The 26,125-nt window shown below is 45.0% G+C and overlaps 2 protein-coding genes across 4 annotated transcripts in view; one reads left to right on the plus strand and one right to left on the minus strand.

Annotated features, from left to right (window-relative positions):
* The window catches only part of SLC49A4 (solute carrier family 49 member 4), a 138,440-nt gene extending 128,168 nt beyond the window's left edge, over window positions 1-10,272 (minus strand). Inside the window, exon 1 of the mRNA XM_033944637.1 lies at window positions 9,653-10,272. Coding sequence (XP_033800528.1) covers window positions 9,653-9,935 — 283 coding nt within the window. The 5' untranslated portion in view covers window positions 9,936-10,272. The remainder of the gene's footprint in view (window positions 1-9,652) is intronic.
* Window positions 10,273-10,328: 56 nt separating this feature from the next.
* The window catches only part of HSPBAP1 (HSPB1 associated protein 1), a 116,417-nt gene continuing 100,620 nt past the window's right edge, over window positions 10,329-26,125 (plus strand). For 2 of the 3 annotated variants that reach the window (XM_033944635.1, XM_033944633.1), the window contains exon 1: window positions 10,330-10,822. In XM_033944635.1, coding sequence (XP_033800526.1) covers window positions 10,750-10,822 — 73 coding nt within the window. In that variant the 5' untranslated portion in view covers window positions 10,330-10,749. Of the gene's footprint in view, window positions 10,823-26,125 lie in introns of all 3 variants that reach the window. The other variant, XM_033944634.1, reaches the window with a different exon arrangement.

A 26,125-nucleotide genomic window follows, 5' to 3' on the forward strand; every position in this document is an offset into this window, starting at 1 on the left:
AACATTTCTCTCTTTCCTCCCCTGGATCATGTACAGCATTTTTACCACTGTCCACCAGCCCCATGCCCATTTCTCCTTCTATCACCCCTCTCCAGCACAATGCCACATATCTCCCTCCATCACTATGTCCATAATTCCTCCCTTTTGCACCTCCTTCAATCTGTCTCTCTGTTCCCTCTCTACTACCATATCCAACATTTCTCCTTCTCACCCTTCTATTCCCCATGCATCTCTACCTCACTCCTCTCTCTATGCCCAATTTTCCTTTCTTTCCCTATGTGCACCATCTCTATCTCTCTCACTCACACACTCATGCCCAATTCTCCCTATTCCCTCCCTCCTATGTCCCAAGTTAGTGCCCTCTTCCTCCCTCCCTTCTGTGTCCCAAGTTCATGGCCCCCTCTCCCTGCCTTCATCCCAAAATTGTGCTCTTCCCATGTCCCCATGAGCTCCTCCCTCCCTCCTTATTCCCTTTATCCCAGATAATGTCCCCTCTCTCCCTTACTTGCTCGAACCAAACTCGCTCCTTTTGTGGTTCTCGTTGCAGGGATGGGCAGGCAGCGATTCACATGCTGCACGTGGCTGACCCACAAACCTTCCCTCTGACATCGGAGAGAAGGTTTATGGTCCAGCCATGTGCAGTATGTGAACCGCTGCCTACGCGTCCCTGCGACAAGAGCTGTCTAAGATAGAAGGAGGTAACTGGGGACCACCCCCCCCCCCAGCTGACCCGGAAGGCTTTCCTCTGGCGTCAGCTCTGACATTGGAAGAAAGCCCTCTGGACTGGCTTCAACAGGAGGGTGGAGGACAGGAAAGAGGGATCCCTGGCAGAGGCTTTGACAGGAGGGTGAAAGGTGGGAAGGAGGGATCCCTGGCGGCAGATTCAACAGGAGGGTGGAGGCAGGAAGGAGGGATCCCTGTCGGCGGTTGACAGGCGGGCAGGCAATATTCTTGGCGGCGGCATACCCCCAACAAGCGGCTCACTTACCCTAGAGAATCACTGCAATACAGAATCAAGACCTTATTGTTTTATCATACCACTGCTTACATTGTTGGCTGCTTACTTCTCTGGCTCCCATAGCAATAGAAAGCAAAACAAATCTTGCTATAAGACAGGCATATATAGGTAGGCAGATGGATCTCAATATGTATACTTAGAAGAAAAGCAGAGGAGAGGAGATATGAAGCTCTGGAAGAAGGGGGCATAGAAATGAAGGTGAAAAGGAGACAGATTCAACCATAATAAGGAAACTCTTCTTTGTGGAAAGGGTAGTGGATGCATTGCATGATCTTCCCTAGCATCTGGTAACTATGATTTCAATTAGTCTTCTCAATGTGCATCACTTTGCATTTGTCCACATTAAATTTCATCTGCCATTTGGATGCCCTTTCTTCCAATTTCCTAAGGTCTTCCTGCAATTTTTTAGTCTGCATGCATTTTAACAACTTTGAACAGTTTAATGAAGTCTGCAAATTTAGCCATCTCACTCATCATTCCAATTTCCAAACCATTTATAAATAAAGTTAAATAGCACCGGTCCCAATACAGATTCTTGCAGCACTCCACCATTTGCCCTTCTCCATTGAGAAAAATGGCCATTTAACCCTACCTCTGTTTTCGTGTGATAACTAATTCATTTCCAACACTGAGCACTGCCTCCTGTCCCATGACCCTCTACTTTTCTCAGGGTTCCTCTCACGAGGAACTCTGTCCAAGGCTTTCTGGAAATCTAAATACACTACATCAACCGGCTTACCTTTATCCGCATGTTTATTCACACCTTCAAAGAAGTCAAGCAAATTGGTGAAGCAAGACCTCCCCTTGGTTGAACCCATACTGTCTCCCATTAAATCATGTTTGTCTACGTGTTCCACAGGTTGTTGTTTATTTTTATAATTGTTTCCCACTATTTTGCCACCCTCCAGTCTTCAGGTACTACAGATGATTTAAGCAACAGGATACAGATCACTAAAAGCAGATTAGCAATTACAGATCACTAACAGTAGATTAGCAATTTCATGTTAGGCAGGCACTTATTTTGTACTTGGGGCAAGTGTTCTGTGACTTCCCCAAAGTCAAAAGGAGCTGCAGTGAGAATCAAACTCATAACCTCAGCTGCTCTAACCACTAGGCCATGCCTCCAATTCAGGCAGTTAAATAACAGTGGCTTCCAATCATCCCGACTACAATTTAATCCACCTTCTCTAATAGGTTCAAGGTACAAATAAAAAAAAGAACTGAATAGTTATTTGGTTTTGTTGTCGGTACAGGTTTGGTCCACTCTTTAAAACAGATTAATGTATATTCTGTTTTTCAACAAAATCTGAAAACTTATGACTTTTTATGACTGTTATGACTTCTTTTCAAAAGTGATCTAAGTGTTTGATTAGGTTTCAATTGAGTTCAATTTTTATAGCTGTTCTTGCTGCTATTTGCTGTAATCCACTTTGGATCATTTTAAAGGAGCTGGCAGAAAACCATGCTGGTTGATCCTGAGGATTAGAATCTCCACAAACATGATGCGAAATAAATCACCTTGGTCATTCTTAGATTCATTTGTTCATTCTAACCAGTAGACACTTCTGCCTCTCTATCTATCTATCTCTCTCTTTTTCTTTTTCTCCTTCTTTCTTTCCCTCTCTCTTATTTCACTCTCCCTGCTTTTCTGCCTTTCATATATCTTTTATTAGCAGTTACACATACCCTGGATTCTTTTTATTAATCTGGTTGTATGGAAATGATTGCAGATATAGACTTTTTCTACACCATTGTGTCTTATTCAGATTTTGTGTGTTTGAACTGCTTTCTGTAAATTTCTTATAATATTCAATAAAAATTAATGAACTGAAAAAAAAAAATAAATAAAGGAGCTGGCAGAATATAAAGAACCATGTAACACTTTTCACAAGGGAATAAAAGGCTTATGGAAGCACTTGTGTTCCTCTCTCGATATTCACTTTTTTGTCTGCGTCCAGTCCTCAACAAATCTTCAAGCTGTACCAGGGAAACATGAGGAATTTATAAGAGTTTCTTATGTACGTCTCAAGAAGTTCTCTTGTATTTGGTACGGCTTGGGCGATTTAAGCATACTCCAGATTTTTCGAGAATGGAGAGGAAGTGAAACCTGTTTACGATCTAGCAGGTCGATAAGACTGCTGAAATATTAATTTTTTGTTTTCATTTGGAAATGACTGTGCTACCACTAATTGTAGAGAACACAGGAATAAATTTTTCCCCCATCCCTGCAGGAAAACATTTTCCCATCCTAGCAAGTTCTTCACCTGTCCTTGCCCTATTCCTGCATGCTCTGTCCTCATCTGCACAAGCCTCAAACACTAAAATCATAAATGTTCGAGGCTTCTGTGGTTAAGGCTGAGCTTACAGGAATTGAGAAGGACAGTGACAAAATTCACGGGGACGGGGAAATTGAGTTCCTGCAGGGACAGAGAAAAAATTAAAAATTGTCCCCATTTCATTCTCTAACTATCTGAAGACTAACATAAGAATTGCCGCTGCTGGGTCAGACCAGTGGTCCATCGTGCCCAGCAGTCCACTCCCGCGGCGGCCCTCTGGTCAAAGACCAGCGCCGTAACTGAGACTAGCCCTACCTGCGTACGTTCCGATTCAGCAGGAACTTATACAACTTTGTCTTGAATCCCTGGAGGGTGTTTTCCCCTATGACAGACTCCAGAAGAGCGTTCCAGATTTCTATCACTCTCTGGGTGAAGAAGAATTTCCTTATCTTTGTACGGAATCTATCCCCTTTCAACTTTAGAGAGTGCCCTCTCGTTCTCTCTACCTTGGAGAAGGTGAATAACCTGTCTTTATGTACTAAGTCTATTCCCTTCATTATCTTGAATGTTTCGATCATGTCCCCTCTCAATCTTCTCTGTTCGAGGGAGAAAAGGCCCAGTTTCTCTAATCTTTCGTTGTATGGCAACTAATATGCACTTAGGGAGATAAATCAGCTTCCTCTGTGATAAATATATTGCTTACTCCAAATAATCACAGAATTATGTCATGTTGGTCTGTTCAATAACACTAGCCGTAAACAGAGTCCCCTCCTGATGAAGAGTGCAAAACTCGAGTTAGGGGGGGGCAAGATATAAATGGCTTTAGAAGCATTTTAAGAGCACAAATATATTCACACTGTGGTTGCAATGTGAGCATGAAGATTTGCAGACCGCCATGGATCATCAGATAAGTGCTTCACTATTTTATGATAACATGAGTTAAGAACATAAGAACATAAGAAGTTGCCTCCACTGGGTCAGACCGAGGTCCATCTCGCCCAGCGGTCCGCTCCCGCGGCGGCCCATCAGGTCTGCAACTTGTGAAGTGGTTTCTGACCACTTCTATAACCTACCTCAAGTTCTATCTGTACCCCTCTATCCCCTTATCCTCCAGGAACCTATCCAAACCCTTCTTGAATCCTTGTACAGAGTTCTGGCCTATCACTTCCTCCGGAAGCGCGTTCCATGTGTCTACCACCCTCTGTGTAAAAAAGAATTTTCTAGCATTTGTTCTAAACCTGTCCCCTTTCAATTTCTCCGAGTGACCCCTAGTGCTTGTGGCTCCTCTCAGTTTGAAGAATCTGTCCTTATTTACTCTCTCTATGCCCCTAAGGATTTTGAAGGTTTCTATCATGTCCCCTCTAAGTCTCCTCTTCTCCAGGGAGAACATCCCCAGCATTTTTAACCTGTCAGCGTATGGAAAATTTTCCATACCTTTTATCAGCTTAGTCGCCCTCCTCTGCACTCCCTCGAGTACCGCCATGTCCTTCTTGAGGTACGGCGACCAGTATTGAACACAGTACTCCAGGTGCGGGCGCACCATTGCGCGATACAGCGGCATGATGACTTCCTTCGTCCGGGTCGTGATACCCTTCTTGATGATGCCCAGCATTCTGTTTGCTTTCTTTGAGGCTGTCGCACATTGCACCGATGGTTTCAGTGATGAGTCGACCATCACCCCCAGGTCCCTTTCCAGGTTACTCACCCCTAGCAGTGTTCCCCCCATTTTGTAGTTGAACATCGGGTTCTTTTTCCCTACATGCATGACCTTGCATTTCTCTACGTTAAAACTCATTTGCCACTTTTTTGCCCAGTCTTCCAGTCTCGTTAGGTCCCTTTGTAGGTCTTCGCAGTCTTCCGTGTTTCTAACCCTGCTGCAGAGTTTGGTGTCATCAGCAAATTTGATAACCTCACATTTTGTCCCCGTCTCCAGATCGTTAATAAATATATTGAATAGTAGAGGTCCCAGCACCGACCCCTGCGGAACTCCGCTCGTGACCCATTGCCAATCTGAGTATTGGCCCTTGACTCCAACCCTCTGTTTCCTGCCCGCTAGCCAGTGTTTGATCCATCGGTAGATATCCCCTTGCACCCCGTGGTTCCACAGTTTTTTAAGTAGCCGTTCGTGAGGTACCTTGTCGAAGGCTTTTTGGAAGTCAAGGTAAATGATGTCTATGGATTCACCCTTATCCATCTGACTGTTTATTCCCTCAAAGAAGTACAGCAAGTTCGTGAGGCACGACCTTCCCTTGCAGAAGCCATGCTGGCTCGCCTTCAGTTGTCCATTGTTTTCTATGTGTTCGCAGATTGTGTCCTTTACCATTGCTTCCATCATCTTTCCAGGAACCGAGGTCAAGCTCACAGGCCTGTAGTTTCCCGGGTCACCCCTTGATCCCTTCTTAAAGATGGGTGTGACATTTGCTATTTTCCAGTCCTCTGGGATCTCCCCAGTTTTTAGGGAGAGGTTACATATTTGGCGAAGTGTCTCTGCTATTTTGTTTTTCAGTTCTTTTAGTACCCTTGGGTGGATGCCATCCGGGCCTGGTGATTTGTCGCTCTTTAGTCTGTCTATCTGTCTGTGGACATCCTCTATGCTTACCTCTAGTTGTACCAGCCTTTCGTTGTGTTCTCCGTTTATAATCACCTCGGGTTCTGGGATATTGGATGTGTCCTCTCTGGTGAAGACCGACGAGAAGAATTTGTTTAACCTTTCAGCTATCTCTTTTTCCTCCTTTATCGCTCCTTTCCTGTCTCCGTCGTCCAGTGGTCCCACTTCCTCTCTGGCTGGTTGTTTCCCTTTCACATACCTGAAGAAGGGTTTGAAGTTTCTTGCTTCTCCTGCTAGTCTTTCCTCATATTCTCTCTTTGCCTTCCTGACCTCTCTATGACATTCTTTCTGGTGTCCTTTGTGCTCTTCCTGGTTTTCCTTTGTTGGATCCTTTTTCCATTTCTTGAAGGATGATTTCTTGTCGCTTATCGCCTTTTTAACCGCAGATGTTAACCATGCTGGGTTTCTAGTTTGATTTTTCTTTTTGCACCCTTTCCTAAACCTTGGGACGCACAGGTCTTGTGCCTCGAGCACTATGCCTTTAAGCAGTGTCCAGGCTTCCTTTACGGTCTTCACCTTCCCTGAGTTGCTGCTGAGCTTTTTTCCCACCATTTTCCTCATGTTATTTCAGAACATTTCAGAACATTATTTAACAACGGTTCGGGATGGTGAAAGCAATGATGGTTCCAACGGTAACCCCAGTTTAGTGTTTACACGGAACAGTTTCAGTTGCGGGTCTGAGCACTTCACATAATCCATAATAATAAAAGGCTAAGCGCGCATGCGGTGTCGAAAATCCGTGAGTCCTGGTGGCGTGAGCTGTGCTTCTGTGCCAGTGCTCACGGCGCCTGCGCTAGCGCGTGTGCAAGCAACTCCTCCCTCCCTCCCACTGCCGGTCCTCTTCAAAGCAGCCTGCTGAGGTTCGCCAGCCACTGTAATGAACCTTGCAGGCCGCTCTAGCAAATCCAGGGAGGCAAAGGCGGGACGGAGGCTGCAATCGGCAGCAGCTGCTGCTATTCCTTCAGCCACCTAGCTCCTCTCCGCCGGCCCCGGCTGGCAGCCCCCTCTGCCCAGTCCTCTCTGCTCCGGTAGCCCGCGCAGGAGAAGGAGCGGATGAAGCAGGGAGACTGTGCAAAGGGAAACAAGGGGGTTGACAGGAAGGGGAAAGGGAGGGGGAGGAAGCCGAGGAATCTCTAGCACCCGTTAATGTAACGGGCTTAAAGACTAGTTAGTAATATATTTATGTTAGAAATTCTGTGATTTGGAGTAGGTGGAAGAGTGTGTGGTGCAGTGGTTAAAGCTATAGCCTCAGCACCCTGAGGTTGGGGGTTCAAAACCAAGTCACTTAATCCCCCCATTTCCCCGGGTACATCAGACAGATTGTGAGCCCACCGGGACAGACAAGGAAAAATGCTTGAGTACCTGAATAAATTCATGTAAACCATTCTGAGCTCCCCTGGGAAAACAGTATAGAAAATTGAATAAATAGTGTGAAAAGCTTCAGCCTGTGATAACCAGAGCTGGTATTGTGACATCATAATGCCTCATTCCACCAATGCCTAAGAGCCAACCTCATCAGTGATGTCACAATGGCTTAATTGTCCTACACTTGGCTCACTTTTACTACATTTTGATTTCTAGAGTGGCACAGTGGTTAAAGCTACAGCCTCAGCACCCTGAGGATGTGGGTTCAAACCCACGCTGCTCTTTGTGACCCTGGACAAGTCACTTAATCCCCCCATTTCCCTGGTTACATTAGACAGATTGTGAGCCCACCGGGACAGATGCTTGAGCACCTGAATAAATTCATGTAAAGCATTCTGAGCTCCCCTGGGAGAACGGTGATACAAAATTGAATGAATAAATAAATAAATAAGCAAACAATCATATTAGAAGGCCTATTTGTGTTTGAGAAACGCATAAACTGGAACTTAAGACATGTATCTCATATGAATGTCTAGTTTTCCTTTTAACAAAACTGGGATATGCATATCAAAAACCCTAGTGCCTACAAAAGGAAAGGGATTGTACTGGGTACGTTCTGAGTGGGACTAGGGCCTGCCTAGAAGTTACACTTCTCCTTCTGTATTTGCAGTTTCAACAATCGCGCTTTCGATTATTCACCGTTTTTAGCTTGCTGGCTCCTCCTCCCCAAATTACATCAGCTTGCATAGAGAAATCGCCGATTCCTGGCACTTTCTTCACCGTGTTTTGCCTCTCCTTCAAGAACAGGCCAGGACTCGCACCATGTTATTCGCGGTTTCACCATATTCACGATGGTTTTTAATAGAAAACAGCGAATAACATATGAAAAAGGTATTCACGATTTTTCTGTATTCGCAGGTCTATTAATCCCCTATCAGAGCGAATACGGAGGGAGAAGTGTATATATTATGCCCCAAATCAGACGAGGAATAGAGGTTGAAATCCTAACAAAGGGACATCAGGAGATGCAACTGCTACCATGCACATTTAAGATTGGGCAAACTGCCTGGATTAAGCACAGTATCAGCAACCAGAGCTGGAGCATTGACTGCATAAATTAACGTTTGTTTGCCCCACCCCCCAAAAAAGAGCTCCCATTGTTATGCCAATAAAGAGGAAGTTTGGACTCTCACTCCACAGCCATGGTGCAGAGGCCACTGAACAGCTAGAGCATAATAATATAGCCTTAACTGGGTCAAACCAAAGGTCCATCAAGCCCTGCAGCCCGTTTGCACAGTGGCCAATCCAGGTCACTAGTACCTGGCCAAAATCTAAAGAGTAGCAACATTCCAGCATCTCAAAGAATGCGCTCCCGAGAGAGGTGGTGGAGAGTAAAACTGTGACTGAGTTCAAAGAAGCGTGGGATTGAACACAGAAGATTTAGAATCAGAAAATAATATTAAAGATTGAACTAGGCCAGTTACTGGGCAGACTTGTACGGTCTGTGTCTGTGCATGGCCGTTTGGAGGAGGATGGGCAGGGGAGGGCTTCAATGGCTGGGAGGGTGTAGATGGGCTGGAGTAAGTCTTAACAGAGATTTCGGCAGTTGGAACCCAAGCACAGTACCGGGTAAAGCTTTGGATTCTCGCCCAGAAATAGCTAAGAAGAAAAAAAAAAAAAAAAAAAAAAAAATTATTATTTAAATTGAATCAGATTGGGCAGACTGGATGGACCATTCGGGTCTTTATCTGCCGTCATCTACTATGTTACTATGTTAGAACAACAAGATTCCGGAAACCCAATAAGAGCAACATTCTGGACTGAGATTGTGATGTCATAACGCCTCAGTCCACAGAGCCTCAGAGCCAACCTAATCAGTGATGTCACAATGGCTTGATTGTCCTACACTTGGTACATGTAAGAGCATAAGAACAGCCATACTGGGTCAGATGAAAGGTCCATCAAGCCCAGTAGCCGGTTCTCACGTTAGACTATCCAGGTCATTAGTACCTGGCCAAAACCTAAAGAGTAGCAACATTCCAGCATCTCAAAGAACAGCAAGATTCCGGAACCCCAATGAGAGCAACATTCCAGAGCTGAGACTGTGATGTCATAATGCCTCAGTCCACAGTGCCTCAGAGCCAACCTCATCAGTGATGTCACAATGGCTTGATTGTCCTACACTTGGTACCTGTAAGAGCATAAGAACAGCCATACTGGGTCAGACCAAAGGTCCATCAAGCCCAGTAGCCGGTTCTCACGGTAGCCTATCTAGATCATTAGTACCTGGCCAAAACCCAAGGTGTAGCAATATTCCATGCTAGTGATCCAGGGCAAGCAGTGGCTTACCCCGTATTTCGTAACAAAGCCCCCCCTCCCCCTTACCCTTTTTATCCATCAGCCACATGAAGAAGAAACAGGGAAGGAAGCCGATCGGCCCCCACAGGACCAGCAGGGCGATTTCGAAGCTGGAGAAGCCGTAGGCGGCCTTGGCCGAGTTCTGGATGGGGCCCCACGAGTTCCAGACCAGGCCCTGCACGAAGCCCAGCAGAGAGAAGAGGAAGAGCACGAGCCAGCGCCGCCGGTACACCCGGCTCCGGCCTCCCCCTCCCGGAGCCGGCGCGAGCAGGGCCTCCCTCTCCTCGGGACTGCTCCAGTCCGAGCCCATGACGTGGCCTGAGCCGCCGCTGCCGCTACTGGGGTCGCCGGGGTCAGTGGAGCGCGAGCCGCCTCAGCCGCCGGGATGTCAACAGCTCGTCTCGTGAGTGGGGAATCTTGCGCCAGCTTCCTCGCGCTCGCCGGGGACCGGCGCAAAAGCGCCGCCCTTCACTTCTTTAGAGGGATGTTCCTCTCAGCCCCCCAACAGCTTATATTTGCCTTCGCTTATTGCCGTGGAAGAATTACTCTCTCCCCCCAAAACAAACTGAGGGGTGGGGGGGGGGAAGCCTAGTTCACAGACGTTAACCGGAGTTAAACGTCCTCTCCCGTTCATTGCAATTTGCAGACGCTCCCTGGAAACACCAACCTGGAAGGCAGGCTAATCACATTGAGCCAATGAAAAGCTCCGCTATGGACCAATAGGAAACTGGTTTATATTTGAACCAGGAAGTAGCCAGTAGATTCGTGCTCTTCTTGAGAGTTGCTGGTTTTTCCTCCTGATTTGCCTGGAAGTTCCTGCTGTTATGGAAATAGGGGCTAAGTAAATAGAAGAGAGCTTTTGTAGCCCAGCTGGTGGAGATACAGTGCCGGTGGCAAAGGGGCGACTGGGAGCTGCCCAGCGCCTGGAGCAGCGGTGAGAGCCTTTCGCTCATCGGGGAGTGCAGAGGCGGGAACAGATGAGCGCCTATGTTAGGCGCGCGCGCGCACAGCACGCTAGCAACGGGATTGCCCAGGGAGGCTTCCCCAAAATGTGTATGGCCGCATGAGGAAACCCTGGAGTCCGTGTAAGGGAGAATAGCAGAGACTGAACTCGGTGGCTCGGCATGCAGGGCCGTGCGGGCACAGATGGGCAAGAGAGCGGCCAAGACGGAGACAATAGAGGAGGACCCTGGCAAGGTAAATGCATGGCTGCAGCAGAGGGATTACTCCGAGGGCTGGCAGGCAGAGTACGGTACAGGGATTCAAACAGGGATTGGACGGATTCCTGAGGGATAAAGGGATCGTGGGATACTGAGGGAGGAGCTGGGATGTAACACAAGTATAGAAAGCTAACCAGGTAATAAGTATAGAAACCCAACCAGGTCGTGCATGTGCAAGACCGGAGGGTTAGGACTTCGATGGGAAGATAGGACTTCAATGAGAAACCAAGGTGGCAAGGGAGCCCCTTCTGGTGATTCAGACAGGTCGTGACCTGTTTGGGCCGCCGCGGGAGCGGACTGCCGGGCAGGATGGACCTATGGTCTGACCCGGCGGAGGCACTGCTTATGTTCTTATGTTCTTAATGTTGGTGGCCTGACATCCGTGGTTATGCCTGTGAGGGTGCTGTCTATAGTACTCTAGACCAGTGGGTCCCAACCCTGTCCTGGAGGACCACCAGGCCAATCGGGTTTTCAGGATATCCCTAATGAATATGCATGAGAGAGATCTGCATATAATGGAGGTGCCAGGCATGCAAATCTGCTCCATGCATATTCATTAGGGCTATCCTGAAAACCCGATTGGCCTGGTGGTCCTCCAGGACAGGGTTGGGAACCACTGCTCTAGACAAGTTGCATGGGGACAGAAGTTTCACCTGTCCCCAATGGAATCTGTCCCATATCCATTCTATCCCCACAATTAATCATCTCCATCCCTACCTGTACCTCCAGGAGTCAACACTTTTATTTGCTTGCTCACATCCTGCTGTTTCATTCAAACCCCAACAGCCTCCTGTGGTTTTTTTGTTTGTTTGTTGGGGGGGAGGGTTGGGGGAGAGTATTTACAATTCAACCAATGGTCTGGTATCCCAGCTGCCTCTCCTCATACATATCTTTAAAGCCTCATTCTAATCTAATCTTCCATTTTTGAGTCACACATACCTATACAGGCTCAAGGCGACAGATCAAAGAGGAAGGGGAAAGTAGTGGGGGAAGGGGGCATGGAGAAGAAAGAGGAAGGACCTAGAAGTAGGGGGTGCTAAATAAAATTGAAGACAGTTAATTGTGAAAGAGGTGAGCCTTCAGGTTTTTTCTGAATGTAGTCTAGTTTGTTTCTTTCCTGATGGTTTCTGGTAGGTCAATCCAGGTTTTTACATAGAGTGGAAAATTCATTTGTAGTGGAGATATTTTGTGAATGGCAGGTTTAGTTGGATTCTGTTAAGAATTCTTTTTTTTATGTCGACCAAGCAGCAGAGAATAATTGAAGAGGGGTTGCTGAGTTTCCATATAGAATCTGGTGTAGGATACATGACGATTTGATGGTCCAGTTGCATCTTTCAGTGCATTCATTCTGACTGCACTCCCACAGGATTCCCACTGCAACTTCTTCCACCTTCACGGGCATCCTGTGGCAACGTCTTCCATACCAGCGAGAATCCCACAGTCCCCCATTCCCATCCAGCTCTCTAGTGCTGACAAGCATCTGGAGCCTCATGACTGTAGCAAGGACTTCATCAATCTAAAATAGTCAGTTGGGAGGGTCTGCTTGTTGAGATAGGAGGTTTGCTGTCATTTAAATTTTAGGAAACTTGACAAATTATAACATGTGGATGGAAGTTTTGAGGGTGAGAGAGCACTATAACAAGTGTTCTATTTAATGGTAGCATAAGTCAGAGTGACTGGAAAACAATGCCTGAAGGAGCTAATGCAGGTTTGGAAGCTCCAGGTGACTGAAGTATGTGTTAGAGACTGGCCAAAACTGCTTTTTTTTTTTTTTTTTTTCAGTTTCATTAGAAAATGAAGCTGCCACTGAAATTGTGTGAAAACTTTTGACTCAAACCAAAAATTCAAGTTTGGCGTTGTGAATGTGAACCACTTGTACCTGTTCTACAAAATCCTGCGTGGAGTATAGCGGATACATGTGGATCGACTTTTCACTCTGTCAAAAATTACAAAGACTAGGGGACACTTGATGAAGTTACAGGGAAATACTTTCAAAAACCAATAGGAGGAAATATTTTTTCACTCAGAGAAAAGTTAAGCTCTGGAACGCATTGCCAGAGGTTGTGGTAAGAGCGGATAGCGTAGCTGGTTTTAAGAAAGGTTTGGACAATTTCCTGGAGGAAAAGTCCATAGTCTGTTATTGAGAAAGACATTGGAGTAGCCACTGCTTGCCCTGGATCGGTAGCATGGAATGTTGCTACTCTTTGAGTTTTGGCCAAGTTCTAGTGACCTGGATTGGCCACTGTGAGAACGGGCTACTGGGCTTGATGGACCATTGCAAAGAGACTTGGACAAACTAGGGGAATGGGCAGAGAGATGGCAGATGAAATTCAATGTTGGGAAGTGTAAAGTATTGCATGTGGGAAGCAAAAACTCGAGGTATAATTATGCGATGGGAGGGATGTTTTTGAATGAGAGTACCCAAGAAAGGGACTTGGGGGTGATGGTGGACATGACAATGAAGCCGACGGCACAGTGCGCAGCTGCCGCTAAGAGAGCGAATAGAATGCTAGGTATAATCAAGAAAGGTATTACAACCAGAACGAAAGAAGTTATCCTGCCGCTGTATCGGGCAATGGTGCGTCCACATCTTGAGTACTGCGTCCAGTATTGGTCACCGTACCTTAAGAAGGATATGGCATTGCTCAAGAGAGTTCAGAGGAGAGCGACACGACTGATTAAGGGGATGGAAAGCCTTTCATACACTGAGAGATTGGAGAAACTGGGTCTCTTTTCCCTGGAGAAGAGAAGACTTAGAGGGGATATGATAGAGACTTACAAGATCATGAAGGGCATTGAGAGAGTAGAGAGGGACAGAAAGAGAGAGAGAAAGGGAGACAGAGAGAAATAGAGAGAGAGAGAGAGAGAGAAAGAAAGAGAGAGAGAAAGGGAGAGAGACAGTAATAGAGAGAGATAGATAGAGAAAGATTGGAGAAACTGGGTCTCTTTTCCCTGGAGAAGAAGAGACTTAGAGGGGATATGATAGAGACTTACAAGATCATGAAGGGCATAGAGTGAGTAGAGAGGGACAGAAAGAGAGAGAGAAAGGGAGACAGAGAGAAATAGAGAGAGAGAGAGAGAAAGGGAAACAGAGAGAAATAGAGAGAGTAGAGAGGGACAGAAAGAGAGAGAGAAAGGGAGAGAGACAGAAATAGAGAGAGAGAGAAAGGGAAAGGGAAAGAGAGAGAGTGATAGAGAAAGATTGGAGAAACTGGGTCTCTTTTCCCTGGAGAAGAGGAGACTTAGAGGGGATATGATAGAGACTTATAAGATCATGAAGGGCATTGAGAGAGTAGAGAGGGACAGAAAGAGAGAGAGAAAGGGAGACAGAGAGAAATAGAAAGAGAGAGAGAAAGGGAGACAGAGAGAAATAGAGAGAGAGAGAGAAAGAGAGAGAGACAGAAACAGAGAGAGATAGATAGAGAAAGATTGGAGAAACCGGGTCTCTTTTCCCTGGAGAAGAGGAGACTTAGAGGGGATATGATAGAGACTTACAAGATCATGAAGGGCATAGAGAGAGTAGAGAGGGACAGATTCTTCAAAGTTTCGAAAAATAAAAGAACAAGAGGGCATTCGGAAAAGCTGAAAGGGGACAGATTCAAAACCAATGAAAGGAAGTTCTTCTTTACCCAATGTGTGGTGGACACCTGGAATGCGCTTCCAGAGAGCATAATAGGGCAGAGTAGGTACTGGAGTTCAAGAAAGGATTGGACAATTTCCTGCTGGAAAAGGGGATAGAGGGGTATAGATAAAAGATTACTGCACAGGTCCTGGACCTGATGGGCCGCCGCGTGAGCGGACTGCTGGGCGCGATGGACCTCGGGTCTGACCCAGCGGAGGCATTTCTTATGTTCTTATGTCCTAGTAAGGCTATTCTTATGTGATAAAAGGACATTATAATATTTTCATCTTTGTTTTCCATTCCTTTCCTGATAATTCATAACATTCTATTTGCTTTCTTAGCCGCCACTTCGCATTAAGCTGAGGGTTTCAATGTATCCTCAACAATGACACCTAGATCCTTTTCCTGGGCAGTGACTCCTAACATAGAACCCAGCATTACGTAGCTATAGCACAGGTTCCTCTTTCCTACTTTGCAGTTGCTCAGATTAAACTTCAACTTCTTGTGAATAAAAAGTATTAGTAGTACACTCGGGTGGCCGAGTCCCTCCCCCCTTTCCCCCACCTCCCCATTCCTTTCGAGGTGCCTCAGCTGCTAGATCTCTGCCATAGGACACTGACAGCTGCTTAGAGAGCCTGTGGGACCTGCTCTGTTTGATTTGGCTAAAAAAAAAAAAAAAGAGTAAATAAACAAAAGAAGCCTATGCACCTCTTAAAGCTCAGAGGCTATTTCTGGGGGATGAGTGGAAGGTGACAGAGGGTAGTGGTCAATAGAGATCCCTCCGAAGAAAGGGATGTTATCAGTGGTGTTCCTCAAGGTTTGGTTCTTGGACCTGTTCTTTTTAACATTTTTGTAAGTGATATTGCTGAAGGGCTGTCAGGTAATACAGTACTCCCCTGATATTCGTGAGGGTTCTGTTCCAGGAACTCCCGCGAATCTTTAAAAACCGTGAATACGGTTTTTCATGGAGGAGACTGGAGAGGGGCAGAGGGAGAGGCAGGAGAGAGCAGCCAGAACGCCGGCGACTGCAGGAAATTACTCGTTGTATGCTCCGACAAGTTGGGCCTTACCAATCAGGAGCTGTGTGTCAAAACAACTCCTGATTGGATAAGGCCCGACTTAGTGCAAGAAGAGGCGGTCGGAGCATACAGCGAGTGATTTCCTACATTCGCCGGCGCTCCGGCTGCTCTCTCCTGCCTCTACCGCTGCCCTCTCCTTGTCGACGGTTCGCGGTCGGAAAATACCACGAATGACTGAGACCGTGAACCGCCGACCACGAACGACCGGGGGAAAACTGTATTTGCCTTTTTGTGGATGATAACCAAAATCTGCAATAGAGTAGACATCCCTGAGGGACTTAGCGAAGCTTGAAGAATGGTCTGAAACTTGGCAGCTAAGAAATGCAAGGTCGTGCATTTTGGCTGCAGAAACCTGACGGAACGGTACAGTTTAGGGGATGAAGAACTTTTTTGTATAAAAGAGGAGCGGGACTTGGATGTGATAGTATGTGATGATTTAACGGTGTCCAAACAGGTGCCACGGTGAAAGCTAGAAGGATGTTAGGTTGCATAAGGAGAGCTATGGCCAGTAGGAAAAAGGAGGTGTTAATGCCCTGTATAAGACTCTGATGAGACCTCATTTAGAATATTAAATGCAATTCTGGAGACCGCACCTTCAAAAAGATATTAATAGGATGGAGTCAGTTCAGAGAGAGGCTACTAAAATGGTCAATGGCCTTCATCATAAGGCATATGGGCACAGACTTAAAGATTTCAATATGTATATTTTGAAGGAAAGGCAGGAGAGAGGAGAGATATGATTGTTTAGTACCTAAATGCGCATGAGATGAGTCTCTTTCATTTGAAAGGAAGCTCCATTATTAGACAGCGGTAGATGCGTGGAATGTAGTGGAGACAAAGACTGTGTCTGAATTCAAGAAAGTGTGGGATAGGCACACGGGACCTGCTCTGTTTGATTTGGCTAAAAAAAAAAAAAAAAAGAGTAAATAAACAAAAGAAGCCTATACACCTCTTAAAGCTCAGAGGCTGTTTCTGGGGGATGAGTGGAAGGTGACAGAGGGTAGTGGTCAATAGAGATTTCTTAGAGCAGTGGTCTCAAACTCGTGGCCCGGGGGCCACATGCGGCCCGCCAGATACTATTTTGAGGCCCTCGGTATATTTATCATAATCACAAAAGTAATATAAAACAGTTTCTTCATCATCTGTCTCTTTAGCTATAAATGACAATATTATTATTAAAACTTAACCAAAAGGAAAGATTTATAAACTATAAAGAGTTTTACCTCATGCAAAATTGTCATTTCTTTAATAAGACATTAACTATTTTTTCTGAGGCCCTCCAAGTACCGACAAATCCAAAATGTGGCCCTGCAAAGGGTTTGAGTTTGAGACCACTGTCTTAGAGAGAGTAGGAGATAGTGGATGCTGCGGATGGGCAGACTGGATGGGCGATTTGGCCTTTATCTGCCATCATGTTTCTATGATGTATAGCTGATTTTCTGAGTGGGAGTAACTTTTGTGATAAAAGGGCATTATAACTGATCAGTGATGATATAAAAAATGGTACCTGAGATCCAAAAAGGGCCAGAAGAGATCTGTTTTGTGGCCTAGAGAATTTCATTCTAGCAAAGTATTTATTAAGTTTATTTGAGGAATGAGAACCCTTTCCCCTGTACCAGAGAATTTACGACTGAGTAGTTTGGCTAGAGACAGGGTGAACTTCAGCGCTGTGACAACAGCATGGTAATTATTTACAGACATTTTCACCGACTTCGACCAAGATAAGACAGGCCAAATAAAATCCCTTTTTCTCTCTGGTTCAATAGCTTATTTGAGTAGGGCAGAACAAGGACTTGTTACAAGTCTTTTTAAAGTCTACTCCCTCAGAATTTCTTCATATTCATAAGAATAATTTTTATATTATTCACCCTGAGGTTTTTAAAGTACAGTGAAACCTTGGTTTACGAGCATAATTCGTTCCAGAAGTATACTCGTAAACCAAATTGCTCGTATACAACAGACATCAAAGTGTTTCGAAAAGAAATCAAAACATTTCTATTTAAAAAACACGTCCCCACTAACTAATCTCCTCCCCCTTCGCACAAGCTCTCCCTCAAGTGAATAACACATTAGTCAACTGGGTCATTCCATGTCAAGTGATCAGATTCTTGGAAAGTGCCCTGCATGACCATCACGGATTTTGATGAAACTTCATATGCAGAGTCCACCATGTCTCAAACGAACGTTGGTAAAGTTTTAGTTTCGCCTGTGGAATATTTGTGAGATATAGCCATTTGTTTGACCCCATACCACAATGAAATACAGTTCGACAATGACATTCTGACAACTTTGAGACACAATATCTCCCGAGCTGTGTTTCCAAAAAAACTGAAACTTAGCTACCCTGCACAGCTTTTTGAGCTCTGTTCATTGCTACCAATAACAATTTTTGCCGAGCACTGATTGAATGCCTGAATTACAGTAAACTTGGCCGAAAAAATTAGTGCTCCAAAAAATGTCAAAGTTTGACATTACTTAGCTCCCACAATAATTGAGTAATAAATGCGAAATTTGGCGCATAATGTCTCAGTACAACGTTGTTTTCAAAAGTACAATTGCAACCTCCAAGCTCTTTCCATTAGTTTACAAATTAAGTGTAAAGTTGCTAATTTGTGTAAAAAGGCCAAAAATAGGGTATTTTCAGCCTGCTTTTACAGAAAAATACCTTTTAGAAACTTTCAAATCAGTCTCATTAGAAAGAGCATATTTCAAACCCCCTAGAAAAGTGGACTTCATTTTTCAACGCAGGTTAACAATGGCTGAAAAAGGGGGACAAAGTTGGGAGACGTTGCCTCGGCAACAACCTCTATTTCAACATAGTTCTGTCATTTTTAAAGTTACAGTTTTGTATTGACGTAGTATTACTACTACTCTATTGCGTTGGTCCATGGTGACATTGTCACTACCAGTTCAAGAGTTTGAACTGGCAACCCCATCGCCATAGGGGTCACGCCCGATAGCTGTGCAATACCAGCCACGGGTGGGCCACTTCGTCCAGGTTCCCAAGCCTCGCATTTGGTTTCTTTGTCAAGGTTCCAAAGCCTTTTGTTGGTATCTTTCTGGTTCCAAAGCCAATGATTAGGGTGTCTTATCCTAGGTTCCCAAGCCTAAATTGGGTATCTTATATGGTTCCCAAGCCGAAGTGAAGTCCACTTTGATTTTAACTGCCAGCAATCTTTATAACATTCTGTTAAATTTTTGAGCCACTTTCTTCAATGCAGTTTCTGGAAATTGATATTGGCGGCCGGATGATGTAACTGAAGGGGCACAAAGCATGCAGATGAGGTGTTTCTCTGGAACCCAACAAACGTCTTGCCTTTCTGGCCAATAAAATGAATGAGCTGGACCGTGAGGATGCATAAATTTTATCAATGCATCATTTTGTTCAATTGAGACTTCAACAACGTTGCCTATCCACCATTGATTATCGTAAGTACAGGCAACGTAGCAACCAGGAAAGATTTCGGACACTTTCAAATTTGGAATGGCAGTATCAGAAATTTTGGCAACAAAATTTATTGTGTCATTTGAAACTTTGCTGACACGAACCGAGTTTGAGTCGACTGGTACAAATTGGTGGTGCTCTCTGGTACCGGCTACTGTGCTGCTTTCATGCCATCATTCTTCTTGAAACTTTTTGCTTTCTTCAATTTCTTCTTTTGGAACATAAATGTATTTAACTCCGTGTATATTTTTGGTCACAAAAGTTAAATAGATCCTTTGGCGTCAATATTTGATCCGTTGATGGTCTTTGGAGGCTATCCCGGGCAGCCAGTCGTTTAGTTGTTCCACCAACTCCATCGCAGGGTGATTTTCCGTGGCTAGTTCCAAAAAAATTCCATTCAGCCTCAATGTTGAAATCATTTCTGTGATTGCACAAATTCACAAAGTTCTTGTAGTTTTTATATTGTGCAGCTGAGCCGTCACTGAAGTAGTATATTTTGGTAATGTTTGTTTGAGTTACCAAAAATTCGATCAACTTTTGAATAAACACGTGTACAGATATCGTATCATGTTGCATATGATCAGAAATAATGCAACAGTTTACAACTTGCAATGTGCCCACTTCATTGAGGTAATATGCAACAAAAGGATGTACCGTAGCTTGTGAATTTTCCCAGTGAAAGCCTAGGGCGGCATCCTGTACAACAAATGAGTAATTTTCAGCGAAATCCATCAAAACGATCATTTCCGTTTCTTTTAAGCCTGCCTTCAACATCTTCAAATATTCACTTTGATGTTTTGAAATGAAATGGTGGCTTGTCAACTTCCAAATCTTGCTTGCAAGTCTTTCAATAAAGTTGTCCATGGTTAGTACGCTTGTTTCTAATGTTTCACAGTCAGCGTGAACCCATTGCTTAAATTCTATTGATTCTTCTGGATCTAAATCCTTGAATATTTCTTCCAGGTATGCTGTTAGTGCTTCTTCACCAGGGCAGTTTTGACATCGTTGTAGCATATAGTCCTTGACATTTAGGTCGCACACAGTTTTTTCCATAAGAACTTTGTAGTTCTCTTTGACATTGGCGCCTTGTAGCATGCGCTTTACATTTTGATGTATCGTGCAGACACACACGGAGTGTGCACCTGATGCACCAACGGTTACACACCACTTTGGCCTGAGCTCACAGAATTTGGAAAAACCAATTTCAGTTCCGTATTTGTTACAGTACGCCACGTACAGCTCTTTTAAATTACACAACAGCAGCCGCTTTTGCTTTTGTACTTTTAAACCATTGAGGCGGACTGAAATGCAATCTTTTTTGCCAGGACATATTCTGCTGAATTCATCGTCTTCGTAAAAATCTTGAACTCTATTTGCAATTTCTTTTGGAAGGGACTTGCCAATTTTTGCATCAGGTATAGAACAAATGCCTTTCTCTTTCTTTACTTTTTGGGCTGTTCTGACCATGCACTCTGAAACGCCAAACTTCATTGCTGTTTCCTTTATTGACCAACTTTTTGGGGCCATCGTCAATAATTGAACTTTCATTGACCTGTTGGATATTGCAATTTTCGTTTTCATTTCTTCAATGAGGTCAGTGTAATCTTCACATAACTTGCATTCTACAGTCTGACGAGACGGCCCAACTTCTTCAGCTGAAACTCCAGCAGCAGATGTAATCTTCTTGGCTATCACATTCTGCACACGTTCAATTTTTCGTATCACATAGCCGGCTTTATCTCTACTAGCTAACCTTCGAATTTTCAATGGAGAGGTTCCTAAAGCAGTCAAGCTTTGATCAACTGCATCGGAGATGCTGATATCAAAATCGTCTGAAGATGAAGATGCTGCAGTAGCTTCACTCATTGAAACGTATTGGGCTTTGCACCTACTGCAAAGTTTCTGACCTGGCTTGATATTTATTTTTGCCACTTTTCTAAAATCATTAGACATGGCAAGATCGACTTTTAACAATCCACTTTGAACAATGTGATTTTTCTTTTCAAATGGATTACAACACGATGTTTGCTTTAATTCGTATTTGTCGAGATACTTTGCTTTGTGGTGGAGGCAGATTTGGTCTTTATCCATCAGTTCAACTTCAGAGCGCTGAGTGATAAGCAATTTTTCATCGGTTGACAAATTATGTCAAAAAATGAGCCCACATTTTTTAGAATAAAATGTGCCGTCATGACACTTTGACAACAATTTTTGCCCAATGGCACAGTCTGGCAGAAAAGGATTATTATTAGTCGATTCGTTGGCATCCATTTTAAACTGAATTAATAATAATGTGGATCTGAAAAAGAAAACAAGTTGTAATTTGTGATCTGCATGCAACAAAATTATCACCTCAATTTCTAGTTAGGAATAATCATTAATTAAGAACACTATAATTGTACCCAAAGCTTGAGTAAAAATAAACAGGGAAAAACAGTGTGAAAAGTGGCATAATTGTAAGTTGAAACGTAGGCCGTTGCCATGGTGACATCTCCCAACTTTGTCCCCCTTTTTCAGCCATTGTTAACCTGCGTTGAAAAATGAAGTCCACTTTTCTAGGGGGTTTGAAATATGCTCTTTCTAATGAGACTGATTTGAAAGAGTTTCTGAAAGGTATTTTTCTGTAAAAGCAGGCTGAAAATACCCTATTTTTGGCCTTTTTACACAAATTAGCAACTTTACACTTAATTTGTAAACTAATGGAAAGAGCTTGGAGGTTGAAATTGTACTTTTGAAAACAACGTTGTACTGAGACATTATGCGCCAAATTTCGCATTTATTACTCAATTATTGTGGGAGCTAAGTAATGTCAAACTTTGACTTTTTTTGGAGCACTAATTTTTTCGGCCAAGTTTACTGTAATTCAGGCATTCACTCAGTGCTCGACAAAAATTATTATTGGTAGCACTGAATAGAGCTCCAAAAGTTGTGCAGGGTAGCTAAGTTTCAGTTTTTTTGGAAACATAGCTCGTGAGATATTGTGTCTCAAAGTTGTCAGAATGTCACTGTCGTACTGTATGTCATTGCAGTATGGGGTCAAACAAATGGCTATATCTCCACGAATATTCCACAGGCGAAACTAAAACTTTACCAAAGTTCGTTTGATACATGTGGGACTTTGTGCATAAAGTTTTATCAAAATCCGTGATGGTCATGCAGGGAGCCCTTGATCACTTGACATGGAATAACGAGAACCTTACCTTCCAAAAATATTCTGATTCCTAAATAAGCATCTACCATCAGTATCCATCAAACTTCCTCCTTCATTGTTAGATAATTTTTCTTCTGTAACCAGTATATACTGATATTCTCTACTGTACCCTGTTATCACTTGATTCTCTACTATGAAATTCTTTTGGAAAAATCCAGATCTCTTATAATTTATAATCCTCTACCACACCATAAACTACATGAATCACTGTTATGTAATTCTCTCGGTAATCATTGTTACGTAATTCTCTCAGTAATGTCCAGATCTCTTCTAATTTGTAATCCGCCTAGAACCGCAAGGCACAGGCGGAATAGAAATCACTAATGTAATGTAATGTATATCAAAGCGAGTTTCCCCATAGGAAGTAAGGGAAACTCGCTTTGATTCGTTCTACCTCCTCCCCCCCTCCCCCCCAAGGCTACCGGCGCTGCTCCATCCCCTCCCCCATGAGGCCACCGACGCTGCTCCATACCCCCCTGCAAACCGGCATCCTCCCCCCGCTCGCGTTGCCCCCCCTTCCTCCGCGATCCTACATCCCCCCCCCAAGCACTGCAATGACATCGCTTACCCCGATTGGGCACCGGCACCAGCACCAATGCACAGGAGGTACCAGTGCCCGAAGATCCTCCCTCTTCTGGCCTGGGCTGGGCTGGTAGGTGTGACGGAGATCCTCCCTCTTCCCTGTGCTGGGCTGGACTGGGCTTTGAGCATTGCGCATGGGAAGAGGGAGGATCTCCTTCGCACCGCCCAGGCCAGAAGAGGGAGGATCTTTGGGCACCGGCACCTCCTGTGCTGGTGCTGGTGCCCAATCGGGGTAAGCGATGTCATTGCGGTGCTGGGGGGGGATGCCGGATCGCTGGGGGGGATGCCGGATTGCGGGGGGTGGCGCTCGTAAACCGAGTCAAATTCGGTTTCCGAGGTGCCGTTTTTGCGAATGTTTTGCACACTCGTAAACTGGTGCACTCGTAAACCGAGGTTTGACTGTACTGTACTGTATTTGTGTTTATTTAACCAAGGCAAAAAAGGACAAAATAAAAATTATTATTGGTGACATTCTGAGTTTTTCTGAATTCTTGATGTTGAGAAATACTTTTTTATGTCCATTTGCAGCATGGGGAGTTTCTGTGTCTTTCCTGTCTCAGGGCTGCCTGTCTACCCTTGCCAGCTGTACCAAGGTGGGGTTTCTCTTTTTTTAAACTTTCAGTTTCTCCTGTGATGAGCAGGGAACATTGCAAAAAGTTTTCAGCCTGCTCCTGGAGGAAAGTAGATGATTCTGGCACATGTAGTTTATGTCTGGCGGCTTCCAAGGCAGTTTGGCAGCAGGAAACTGTGTTGGCTTAAGCGAGGGAATCCTCAGATTGCAAGAATTCCCTTACCACTACAGTAACTGGTAATACTGTGATGGCAGCAGCTCCTTCTCTGATGAGAACTGCTGCCATTTTGTCTTTGGCTTCCAATGCTGTGCTTTTTGAGCAGCAGCCCATCATGAGCTGGCTGCTTCTGCTAGGCCTCACCAGACCCCTCTCCTCTCCTTGGGGGATTTTCTCCAGATTTTGTATTAACCCTGTATCAGACTTTTAGTATGCATGTGGCAGAGTTTCTCCCTCTTTGGATTTGGGGGATTCTGGTGGGCCTGCTGTTCCTTCTTCCAATCTGGCAGCCCCCCTCCTCCTCCTCCTCCCTCCCCCTAAGTGCCAGCAGTTGTCCTAAGAGGAGGAGGTATGGATGGATGACGAGTTGTTTTCTGAGGATGATAAGGAGTGTGCTGGGGATGTTCCTTTAGGTCAGGAGGACTTTGGGGCATCTGAGAGTTGGATGGTGGATCTACTGCTGGGAGAGGATTCCTCAGTCATGCATATTTTCCATAGGGAAGAACTCCAGGAGCTCATTGACCAAGGAGGTCTTGTGCTTTGAGGAGGAGCCCAGGGAGATACTGCGTGTCATTGACCCACTTCTTAAGGAGATTCAAATAGTCACAAAGTTCTTTCCTATGCATCAAGATATCAGGGATGTGTTCAGGCACTGGAAATCCCCAGATGCTCCTTTCGGGTTGACCGATCTATGGTGCATCTGTATTCCATCCCTGAGTCAGACAAGAAGACCTTGAGGCCACCAGTGGTAGATGCAGTGCTTTGTGCCATCACTAAGGCTGATTCTCTGGCTGATTTTGGAATAGCAATCGATGCGCTACCAAGGGGCCTTAGGCATCTGAGCCAATCAGGGCCTTAGGCTCCTCCCTGTGCATCACATGTTGCACCAGAGAGGGGAAGGCCTGTCATTTTCCATGGGCGGGGCTTGGAACTGGAGGGACATGCTTCCCTTCAGCTCCCAACATCTAGCAAAGGTATGGTGGGTTTGGGGAGTAGGAATGGGGTTCAGGGAGCATCTGGTGGCAGAAGGGAGTGGGCATCCCTCCTGCCTTTTTTTTTTCGGGAGGAAGGGGGTCTCCTTTTTTTCATGTGGGTAGGGGATGGTTCGGAGGAGCCTCTGTTGAAAGGAGGGAGTAGGCATCTCTCCTGCTAATTTTCTATCGTGAGGGGGATTCCTGGAGCACCAGCGTTATGTCAGTAGTCATTGGGGAGGCTGTCATTGGCGGTGGGGGACTTTTTTTCTTTATTTTATAGGACAGATATTTTGCCATTGGAAAAAAAATGAAAAAATACCAGGCAGACCTGTCGGTAACACAGTTACTAAGTCAGATGAAATCAGGGAACAAGTAACAAACTAGAGATCAAAAGGAAATGCTATAAATTCAAAATAATGATCTCAATTTATATCCATAAAGTTATAAATAACTAACTAATTTGTAACGTGTTCAGAGATGTGTAGCCCTGCCAAAGATCTAGGTCCCACCAACCAATCATTGCATATGTGACATGGTGTAATTTCTAATGTTTAAAATGCTCGTAAATGTAAATTATACTTTTCAAGGGGATTTTTCATTTTTCGCCATGTCACACATGCAATAATTGGTTGGTGGGACCTCGATCTTTGGCAGGGCTACACATCTCTGAGCACATGGTACAAATTAGTTAGTTACCGTATTTTCACCCATATACCGCGCACACGGATATAGCGCGCGGGGAACACAAATTTATGTAAAAAAATTTTAATATAGCGCGCACACGCGTATACCGTGCATGCTAAAACCTCCTCCCACCTACTCCGAACCGCCATCCTCCCCCCCCGCTCGCTTACCCATATTTTACAACTTTTTTTTTTCAATCCGATCCGGCATCCCCCTGCGAACCGGCATCCTCCCCCCCCCCCCGCTCGTGTCACCCCCGCGATCCTATATCCCCTCCAGCACCGCAAAACATCTCTTACCCGATTGGGCACCGGCACCAGCACCAATGCACAGGGTGTGCCAGTGCCCGAAGATCCTCCCTTGTTGGTTTGGGCTGGGCTGGGCGGTGAGGTGCGGGAGAGATCCTCCTTCTTCCTGCGCTGGGCTGGACTAGGCTTTGAGCATTTGCGCATGCTCAAAGCCTTCTGGTCTCACTCTCTCCGACTCAAAGCTGGACTAGGCTTTGAGCATTTGCACATGATCAAAGCCTTCTGGTCTCGCTCTCTCCGAGGGAGGATCTTCGGGCACGGGCACTGGCACTGGCACATCCTGTGCATTAGTGCTGGTGCCGGTGCCCAATCGGGTAAGAGATGTTTTGCGGTGCTGGGGGGGATGTAGGATCACGGGGGAGGGGGGGTGACGCGAGCGGGGGAGAGGATGCCGGTTTGCAGGGGGGATGCCGATCGGATTGAAAAAAAAAAGTTGTAAAATGTGCTCACACGTATAACGCGCACGGTTATGCACGGTTTGTAAAATCGTGTATAACGCGCGCGTTATATGCGTGAAAATACGGTAGTTATAACTTTATGGTAATCAGTTGTTTTTTTCCAATGGTTAAAACCCCTGTTTTGGGGGG

This window comes from Geotrypetes seraphini, chromosome 5, assembly GCF_902459505.1.
Source record: "Geotrypetes seraphini chromosome 5, aGeoSer1.1, whole genome shotgun sequence".
Taxonomy (NCBI): domain Eukaryota; kingdom Metazoa; phylum Chordata; class Amphibia; order Gymnophiona; family Dermophiidae; genus Geotrypetes; species Geotrypetes seraphini.